Source organism: Chenopodium album, chromosome 5, assembly GCF_948465745.1.
Source record: "Chenopodium album chromosome 5, dcCheAlbu1.1, whole genome shotgun sequence".
NCBI lineage: Eukaryota > Viridiplantae > Streptophyta > Magnoliopsida > Caryophyllales > Amaranthaceae > Chenopodium > Chenopodium album.
The window spans coordinates 55646428-55657301 of NC_137838.1; the positions used below are offsets into that span (position 1 = coordinate 55646428).

The 10874-nt window shown below is 33.8% G+C and overlaps 1 protein-coding gene across 1 annotated transcript; it reads right to left on the minus strand.

Annotated features, from left to right (window-relative positions):
* Positions 1-2951: 2951 nt before the first annotated feature.
* Positions 2952-9929, minus strand: LOC145632117 (uncharacterized). The gene is made up of 2 exons (XM_081684405.1): positions 8322-9929; positions 2952-3445 (listed from the first exon to the last, which is right to left on the minus strand). The coding sequence occupies exons 1-2, from the start codon at positions 9678-9680 to the stop codon at positions 3272-3274; spliced, it is 1533 nt and encodes a 510-aa protein (XP_081540531.1). The 5' UTR covers positions 9681-9929; the 3' UTR covers positions 2952-3271.
* Positions 9930-10874: the final 945 nt, after the last annotated feature.

Sequence of the window (10874 nt, forward strand, 5' to 3'; positions counted from 1 at the left end):
CTTTGCCTCTAAGCGCACCTTGCATAATTAGAGCACAAATAATACTTGCAATATAAAATAGTGCACGTCATACGAAATTCACAATGTATAACCAAACAATTTAACTCAGTCATCCCTATACATGATACTAAGTTCTCGATCCGTCGTCCTTAAACATGCACCTAAAAGAAAGGTTTCGTAACTTGTACGTACCTTGAGCAAACGAATTGGTATGCCACTTTACTAACTAGAAATCACCTTCAATAAACTCCTCTCCTAATCCAAATAATAACATCTCAATCAATACCCAATCAATCAAATTTACAGCAATACTAACTTACTTTAAAACCTTCAAAATCCAAATCAAACAACACTTTAAAACCTTCCCTTTAGTTAAAATTAAAGGCTTAAATATAGTTCTTTAAATTTTCTTCATAAAAACCTTAAAATACACTCTTATACATGAAATTACAGCAAGTTCAAAGTCTAATAAAAATCTGAAAATTATATAAAAACCCCTAAAAATCTCCCTTTTTAATGGGTGATTAAACCCTCTTTATAAAACATTAAAAGTAGTACTTAGAAACTATTTCCAACACTTAAAACTTAAATAAAAACATATATTTATGTTTAATTAACTTTAAACATAATTAATTTTATTAATCAAACTCAAGGATAATATTTTAAGTAAAAAAAAACTTCGTTAAAATCAAAAACTGCCCGAAAATCATATTTAGAGGCTGAATTTGGCCACGAGAGGGTGGTACTCATTACCAAAGGTAGTGAATGTTTCTTAAAACGTTGTTTCCACATGTAAAACACTACTTTTTCATCAAAATCGGATGAGTTCAGAATCTGATCGGGATTAAAACGGGATTAATATTAACGAACGAAAATCTAAAAACTAAAACACGAATTTATATGTTCAAAATAATCTGGAATTAAGTTAAAATAATCATTAGTTATAATCACCAAAATTTCAAAACATCATTACTATAAAAGCCCTAAATCAATTGTTCATAAAAACCCTAAAATCATGATTTTCAATAATTAAAAACCCTAGGTTATAAAATTTACAAAATCTGAAAATTATGATACTTATAAAATCTGAAATTATAAAGTTTAGTCGTCAAAATACAACTTGATACTAATTAAATTACTTTCAAACAATAAAATCAAAATCCATAAATCAATAGTTATAATTATACAAATTAATAAAACAAAGGAGAGAGAAAATAGACTAACCTTTTTGTGTGGGAAATTTTTGGGGATTAATGGGGTATTTATAAGAGAGAATGTTGTAGGGTAAGTAAGAAGATTGGGCCTCATAAAATTATTGGGCCAATTAGGTAAATGAAATGGACTAGGCTTTGTTTGTATGATCATGAATTGTAGAACATAGGTTCATAAAATAGTTTGTGCTAAAATAATTTTTGACCAATATTAATAATTTGAAACTTTTGTAATTAAATTCCGGAAAAGTACAAATAAATATTATAAATAAAATAAAATTTCATTTATAAAATATTTAAAAATACGGGGGATTACATGGTTATTGTCAAAATTTCTTCAAATTTGTTTATTTTTATTATATATTTTTATTTTATTTTATTTTTATTTTTTAGGTACGTGGGATTGACGAAAAGAGAGAAATAATATAATGGAGTATTAGGTTTGAGAGGTAAGATAGTTAGTGGCGGAGCTAGGATTTTAATAATGGTAGGGCACCGACGCACCGTACTACTAGAATATTTAAAAAAAAAAAAAAAAAAGATACGTAGTTACGGAGTAAAAATAAGGACATTAAGTAAAAAAAAAAAAAAAGGAAAAAATAAGGACATTGAGGGAAAAAAAGAGGAAAAATATACATTAAGCAAAATAATAAACAGAGAGAGAAAAAAAGACGAAATAAAGGGGAAAAATGACATTAAGGAAAAAAATGCATTAAGCTGAAAAAAGAGAGAGAGAAAAAAGAATGTTGGGTAAGAGATTAGAACCCATGACCTTAGATAGATAAGGTAGTGTTGTAACCACTAGGCTAGTAGTAAGTTTAAACACTATTATACATTTTGTGTTCTATCTAAACAATTTTTTACTACTTTTTCTTTTTTTTTTTTTTTTTTTTTTTTTTTTCCTATATCTGGTAGGGCATGTGCCCCACCAGGACCTATAGTGGCTCCGCCACTGAAGATAGTGAAGGAGATTATTAGGAATGGGCGAGAGAACCACTTTTCTTTCTATTAATTCCATTCCACCCAACCACTATTAGGAACTCAACATGTTATAATTAGATATGTTAAAACATAATAAAAGTTATGAAACAGACAAAATGTCCGATGTTACACTATTCACAACGTCACTCTCACAAATATAGCGACAACTTCACTCTCACAAATACATAATATTAATTTAGGCTTCAATTTCACTCAACCAAAACTTAATTTAGTAACATATAACTATGGGCCAAACAGTTAGAAACGTATGGAATATAAAGCTACAAAAGCATAAACACTGTATTCATAATGATACCCTATCAAATACACAGTTGTTAAATCAGAAGTAATGAAATATATTGTCTGAATAAATGCCCCCAGACACCCAAGTCGCCTATCAGTGGGTAAGTCATTGAATTCATCTTAACAGGAAGCAAGTAAAAAGCTACTCTTAGAAGTTAGAACAATTTACTCCATCAAAAAGTGGGTTAGGGGAGAAGGCTTGAAAATTATCCACTTTTCCTTTTAATTACCTCCCATAAGTCATTATAAACAGTTCTTAAATTAAAAAGAATTCTATCCTTAAACAATTTGTCAAATTTGGCAACACTTATTGTCGGATGCATTTCACTAACTGCACAAGAATCTGATTGAAAATGTAAGATCTTATTATGCGCCATATCAAACTAGGAGGCTGAATCTAGATCATAAACATATCTCGTGTGGGGACCTCGCGCCATTGATTAAACAAAAGCCACAGAGAATATAAATCTGAATGTAAATGTAGTAAGCAAAATTACTCTTATCAGTTTACATCTGAACAGTATGAGGAAGTACAAACCCACAAAGAAATGAAGCTGCAACAAATCGAAAAAACAACTGAACAATACAGCAAATCACAGAATTATACACGTGAAATCGATACAAGCAAGTTATGCATTGATGGGTGACATTTTTTATGTGTTACACCCTTGGAGAATGTGGGTAGCACATTATAGTCACAACCCTATGAACATAAAGGTATAAAAACTTACTATGAAATGAGTAAGCTATAAAATCTGTCAGACTGTAACACTTCTCTAATCAGCCAATTTGTTCAAACGATGGATGGTACTTCTTGCAACCCTGTTTGATGGATCAAGTTTCATAACAGTTCTAAGGTCATCCGCTCCAAGCCTATATTTCTCCATGCTCTCGTAAAGGAGTGCACGTTGTACCAGCACAGAAACATTTTCTCCGTCACGATCCAGGACCTGTATCACAAAACAGTGGAGGTAACCAGTAAGCTCTCAATAAATTATTCCAAATCAAAATGCAATGAAACCAGTCAGCCATAATGCTAGATCAACTTGAAGATTTGCTCTTTACATGCTGAGCAAATCACAACTTTAATGCAATAACGACTGCAACAGAAGCTCAAAACTAAAAAAGATTTCCTTTATGTGATGTTTGGGCTACCACTTAACTACTTGCCCCATCCCTAAATAAATGTCACATTTTCTTTTTGCACCCGTTTCTTAGAAGGTGAACAAAAAATAATATACGAGGGTTTGGTTGATTTAAGATGAGAAAGAAAAAAAAAAATTGCAGTGGAGTTTTGTTGAATAGAAGTGAATAATATAAGAAGATAATGTGGTTTGATCGATTAAAAGTGAATAAAATAAACAGATAAAGGTAAAATGAGAATTAGGGATGCTATTTTTGGTTGAAATAAATTTTTTAGGGGACAGAGTAAGTAATCCTTAATAAAGTTTTCTCAAACCATTAATTTTTTTTTTACAAACATGTCTTTCCTATTGCTTTAATCCTCTTACCTCTCTTTTAAACTCTTAAATCTTATCTGTATACTCTTTCTATTTCTCACTTCACACACTTTTTTTTCAAACTTTAATTCAACCGATTATCTTTCTACGCTCTTTTTCCTTTTCGGACGGTTCCTTGTGACGATTCATGTTAGCCAAAACCCAAAATCAATTTGGGACTAAGACTTTATTGTTGTTGTTGTTGACAGTGTAAGTAATCCTTCTCCCTTATTCTTCTGGAAGGAACTTATAAGACTCATAAAATAGATAAAGTACTCAACATTGTAGCAGCCGCTGGTCAGACAAAAGACTGATGTTTTGGTCCTGAAGAATCTATAGTTATTTCTTGAAATAATTCATCAAAGACTGAAAAAAAGGGGGACCCACAAAAATTAAACCACTAAGGAGAAAAAAACCCAAAGCACAAATTAAAACTACAAAGGACCTCATATGTTTAAGGCTAAAGAGAAACACACATCTCTCTTCAACAGAGAAGCCAAATACAACAAAGAAAGACAATTGTCTGACCAATCAATATACCAGATTATCCATAAAACATCAAAGATCGCCAACAAAATTTATGCCTTAAGGCTCTTACAGAACCTCCATAATAAAATAAGAGATTATTCTAGCATACGTAGTAGTAGGCTACAGATGAGATGCCATATCATAATGCAAGATCAAGTGATTCTCCCCATCACTATTATTAAAAATCATGCAAGAGATGATAAGCATGAGACTACAAAATGTCAGGGATATAAAGCAAAGAGTTCTATTTAGATGTGATAAGCATGAGACCTATACAAGCATTACCATTTACCACACAGCCCAATCAGTTTCAAGGTAGCTAGTCACTACAAGAATGCAATACTTCTCCCAATATGTTTCCCATAACTATCCTATATCCTAGAAAAAAGGGAAACTATCCATGTCTGATACACTTCAGGAGAAGATGCTATGATCTATGATTCTCAGAGTTATAATATTGCTATTCCAGAATAACTGCGATGAAACTTTGCACCGAAAAGAATTTTCTTTTGATTTTAAAAGATAAACATGATAACACCCCCCCCCCCCCCCACACACCAAAAAAAAAAAAAAAAAAAAAAAAAACAACTTTTTGTTTGCGCTTTGCACAACGCTTTCAGCCTTTATTTGATCCTCCAAATGAGAATAGAAATAGGAATTAAAACATAGAAGTCAGTCTTCTAAAGGTTGGATACAGAGAAAAAAGCACCTCATTGATATAGCTTCTGAAATGGTTTATGATGAAGTAAAGCACCAATTAAGGTGTAATAAATAAGTGGTACGGCTGTGCAAGATTCTCCCCAATTCCCAAAGTGCAACACCGTAACAAGACATGACTACAAAAAAGCTGTATAGCAACATAGCTAAAGAGGAGGATGCAAGACCATCTGATAAATCTTGCTACATTTTTGCTACATTCGCTACATTCCCGTGTGGTTAAGGTTACAGATGAAAGCTACTCATGGACGAAATTATGAGATTACCGTTATCATCATCTGTATAAGAGAGGTATGCAACACTTATGGGCTTAATTCAATTTATCAAGGAATACTTGGTCACAAGTTCAAATCCAAACATCTGCTTTTGGTGGAGTTGTGTTTTCCCTTCACAAGTTAGAATGTTAGATAAACAAAGCAAGCAGCAGCAACTTCTTTGGATTAGCATGATGTGAATAAAATGAAAATAAGGTAACAACTAGATTAACACAATTGATTATGGAAGTTACATCAGTCAATTCGTGTTTTATACAATTACTTACAGCAGTTATTTATTTTGGTTTCAATGTGGAGTAAGAGTCATAAGGTGTGTTTCTTGGATTTATAAAGCCAAGTTGGCTGATTATTTCCGTTATCCAATGCAAGAAAAATTTGTTCAGCCTTAGAGATATCTCATAAATTTACAACAAAAGTTCTAATGATATAATCTAAACATGTGATTCCTCAAAACCAATTTTTCCATTTGCAGGTTGGTATCTCCCCTAATCATCTTCTCTTTCCAATTTCTACACTTGTTTTCCTTCTTAGACAACATCTCAATATAATAAGCATAATGTAAGCAACAAATATATGCCAACTACCTTAACAAAATTGACAAGCAAGAAGACCAAACAAATAATTGACATAGAATAACTAGCTTAGTAATTAATTCAAAATCCAAGTTATTAACACCCCAAACAATCAAGCAGACAAAACATAATATTTCAGGTTAACCAGTTTTAAAATCTAAAGTGAAAGATAACACAAACACCAAAATATCAGGGAAAACTATACTCTCCTCATCTTTATTTTCCATTCAAATTATAAAATTAGTCCACTTTCAAGAGATCCTATCAATCACTATGAGGATGGTACAACCCACTCATGATTGGAAAATTTCAACATTTATAATAGTTACTATAGGCTATAGCCATAATGTCTCAATACTGCCAAACTACCAAAAGCCAATCCTCCATTTTCACCAGGTTTGCAAATCAACTTCTATCTCAAGTTCTGAACAGCTGATCCTTTGAAAGCTTCCCCAACCTAGACCAAGGAACCTTTAATAACTTGATATACCATCAAACATAGGAATGTACTACTGGATCTACTTGCTTCAAACCACAAGCCACCTACCTAAGTACTAAGTCAACCAAAAATCAGAACCAAAAACCACAATGTGTAGACACAGTTTCTTAATCCACCTTTAAAACTAAACAAATTAAGATGAAGCTTCCATCAATGAAATTTATTCAGTTTTAAAGCTATCTAAGGAACGCTGGCAGCATTCAATCTTTCTCCATGAAACATTATGACATGAGGACAACTGAAAATGAACTTCCATCCTAGAGAAGTCTACTCCAAATGCATTCAGAATAAGAGTGTCCTGGTTTTCAGGAAAATCATTCACTTATTTTACCAAAACCTGAGGTTTCAAAATAATAGATAATTGCTGCTTCCATTCCAACTGGGGAAAAGATTCTAAGGTTTAAATATCTGTGTCTTTGTTCTTTAAGACGGGGCTAATTCTCATAAAGAAACCTATAAGAATTCTTCAACCACATCCTTTATACTTAAAAGTCCCTAATCTTTTTTTGTGAATATTTAACAACTCTTGGCTTTTTGCAGGTTTATGTTGAATAAGGTTATTCCTAAATTAGCAAGAACAAAATGGATTGAGAAATATTTTTCTGAAGGCGTTGAATTTAAAAAAATGGCACGATTAAAATTTGCACTAATTCTATCATTGCTGCTTTCCAACCAAACGGCAGACTCACAATAGCTTTGCATATGTGTATGAAAACTGTAATTAAGGAATTAAATGAAGGTCATCCCATTACGTAGAACATGTCAATCCTCAATTTTTTTTCTCCTTAAAATCACATAAACAGCAATTATGGAATTAAAATTACTGTATAAGTCAATTAGCCATCATTGATTGTACAGGGTACTTTGTAATTAAAACCACTATATAAATTGATTTTCATGAAATTCACATTATGGACTCAAATTATATGAAGAATGTTCAAACACACTTAGAAATAAGAAATGTATGATAATAAGAACCATAATTTTTGTAAAATTTAACTTTTATATTGTGATGGCTGCAAAAACCAGTGAGATGCCACTTCTTTGACTCCCTAAACATTATCATGATTGCAACTACAACAACAATGAATTTCATTGGCTAATAAACTTAGTTGTAATAGAAACCGTGCACTCTAAACATTGTGTACAATTCCCCTTCCTGAAACTTAATTTTAACATTTTTCATAAGTTTGAAGTCAAACACTACTCCACAGATTAACTGTAAATAGATTTTGATAATATCTCAAGCTTTAGAGTCTAATATTATGCATAGTATGTATCTATTCTTAAGTATTCCTTTCACAACACACACAGACACACTGAGTGAGAGGCTGCGGGTTTTTAAATTTTAAGCTTTTCTGGATGAGGTCTACCTGGTGATCCATTAAAAGCTTCATAGTGTCAGCATAAGTCTTACAAAACCATTCTTAAGAACAATCTCTCGCTCTAACTTTAATTCCAAATTGGAAATACAAAACAGTTATCCTGATCATTCAAACATGTACAGGGTTCTGTAGCCATTATTACATTTATACATAGTATAAGATTGGTATGCCTATATAAAACTTACTAATTCACTACAAGATAATTTCCATTAATCTGATTCCAGACCAAAATTCACAGTGCGATGAGAAACTAAATAACTAAAGCCATTCTCAGACATAAGAAAGTAATATTGAGAAAAACATTACATACAAAATATATGAACTAAAACAAGTTAAATGAGAAAATTATACCTTGGTACAATCAGCAACAGCCTTCTTGTACTCTCCAACTTCCTTGTAGCATGAAGCCCTACAAGTCAAGACCTCCATAGTACCAGAAGCCTCACCAGCTTTCTCTAGAAGAATTTCAGCCCAAGAAAGCCACTTAATGGCATCAGCAAACTGCCCCTGTTTATAGTTATCCAGACCTTTAGACTTTGCAGTAGAAGCTGAAACACCAACAGGAGGTGGCGGAAGACCTTCAATCTCAGTAGTACTGCTCCCATCATGTCCTCCATCATAATCTGATGCAAAACCCCAATCATCCCCACCTGAAAACTCTTGTCCACCAGGAGCACTATCTGGTGCTGCAGCACCACCGCTAAAACCGGAAGTGACTGATGGTGAAAAAAACATGTCAAACGAATTACCACCACTAGATTGTACAGGTGCAGGATTCTTCTGAGGGGCAAAACTATCCATTTGTGGAATTGAACCTGAATTAGATCCCCAGGAGTTGCTGTTTCCAGACGGGAATGTAGAAGTACTTGATTTCGACGCATTTTGGAAATCCCCAAAACCAAAATCATCTGTAGAGGTAGAAGCAGTAGCTTTGGAAGACAAATTAACACTACCACCACCCATCGGCTTCGATGAAAAATCAACCAAAGAGCCAAATGGGTCTTTATTCGAATTCGTTCCCATTCCAATCCCACCACCCCCACCACCTACACCCCTTACCGAAGCACCACCAATACCCGAGCTCTTGTTCACACCAGTATTCCCATAAACACTATTACCACTATTGGTTGCACCTCCAAAACTTCCAAAGCCCTGGGAAGAAGTACCCAAACCAGCACCACCAACACCACCACCACCATTCTTCCCCACACTACCATTATTCGTTTTTGGCAACGAATCCGCCATACCCCCCATCGAAAACGAGCTCTTAACAGGAGCAGCACTCTTCAAAGGAACATTACTACTACTTTTGTTGTGCCCCAAGGCAGCACCCACCAAATCTCCAAACAAATTAGGATTCTTATTCACAACCCCAATGTTAACACTCCGACCAGTGGCGGCAGGTGCAGGAGTGTTCCAGCTCTTCCCAAATATATCCCCTACCATTGAACTTGGACCACCCAACTCGGACCGAGTAACCCCGGTGTTACTCGGCGCAGGTTGATGAGTCCATGAAGGCTTTCCAGGCTGCCATGACGGCATTGTGGTTCCGGATTTCGATTGCGTAAACGAAGAATTTGCAGATGACATATATGAATAAGATGAATTGGGTTTGTTTTTCTGATCATTTAGTGATTTAGGACGATTTGATCCAATACCCAGATCGAAATCAAAGTTGTTCATACCATTCTTTCCATAATTTGAATTCATTATCGCGTATTGTTTGATCAGTAATAAATTGTTTGACAACAAAATTGAGCTACAGAATTGTTGAAGAATCAAATCAAATGCAAGATTGTAAAAGTGAAATTGAAAATGTACCTGAGATGATGAAGGATTGAACAAGATCTGAAGTTGATGTGATGTATTAACAGGAGGAGATCATGAATTGGGAGATGGTCGGAGGAAGAAGATTCGGAAGGATGAGAGAGAATTAATTTGACAGATGTAGCAGCCTGTTTATACTCATACTTCCTCCATTACACATAACATTTACTAAAAACGGATGTTCACATCATGTGCAACAAAGTAAAAATTTCCTTTTGTGGTAATTTTTCAGTGAAATGACAATTCTGCCCTCACTTAACTCTCAATAATTTAACTTGAACTTTGTAATTAAATTTTATTAAATCATAACACAACTTATTAACATTAATCATTCCCACCAAAATTAAATCATTCCCAACTACCCAAAACGAAATCATTCATCAACAACACATTCATTCCACATCAAACCCTAACCCTTTTCCCCAAATTTTCCAGAAATTCTTCATCCTCTCTCATCTCGCCGTTTTCTTTCAAGTGTTCATCTTCTCCACCATTTCTCACTCTTCACGAATTCCTTTTACACTCTGCAATCCTCTCTCATCTCGTCGTGCTTCTTCCCCTTTTTTGCCCAGATTGAAAATTTCTTCCCAAAAAAATGACAGATTTGACCCCTATGTACGATGCATTTTTCGAGAGTGAAGGTGACCATGAAACAAAGCTCCTAGGTAAACTTTTGCGATCATTGGAGGATAAATCTACCTCACCAAAGCGGTTCAACGAATCAAAGGAAGCTACGAAAGTGTTGTCCGAAAAATCTTACAAAACTCAAGGTACGGTCCTTAAATCAATGGAGGAAGTCGAAACTAATTTCATGAGTGCTGTTGAATATCGTGCTTGGATGAAGACTCTACCTAAGCCAAAACCTCAACCTAAGAAAAGGGGGAGGATTTCAATCGAAGCAAAGAGGAGATTTTGGGGAAAAAGGGCGAAAATTTCTGATGCAAGTGAAGGTTCCATTGTCGGTGAAAAACTAGATCAGAAACCGAATGTAATACCCAGTATTTTTATACTTATTTTATTTAAAGTATGTATTTTATAAAGTATTTAAATAGTTGTAATTATTTTAATTAAAGTATT

Bases quoted from the DNA above. Each gene is read 5' to 3' on its own strand.
- LOC145632117 (XM_081684405.1), bottom strand. From the start codon at position 9,680: ATGAATTCAAATTATGGAAAGAATGGTATGAACAACTTTGATTTCGAT. The intron at 3,446-8,321 runs GTATAATTTTCT...TTTGTGATACAG, and splicing joins CTGTTGCTGATTGTACCAAG to GTCCTGGATCGTGACGGAGA.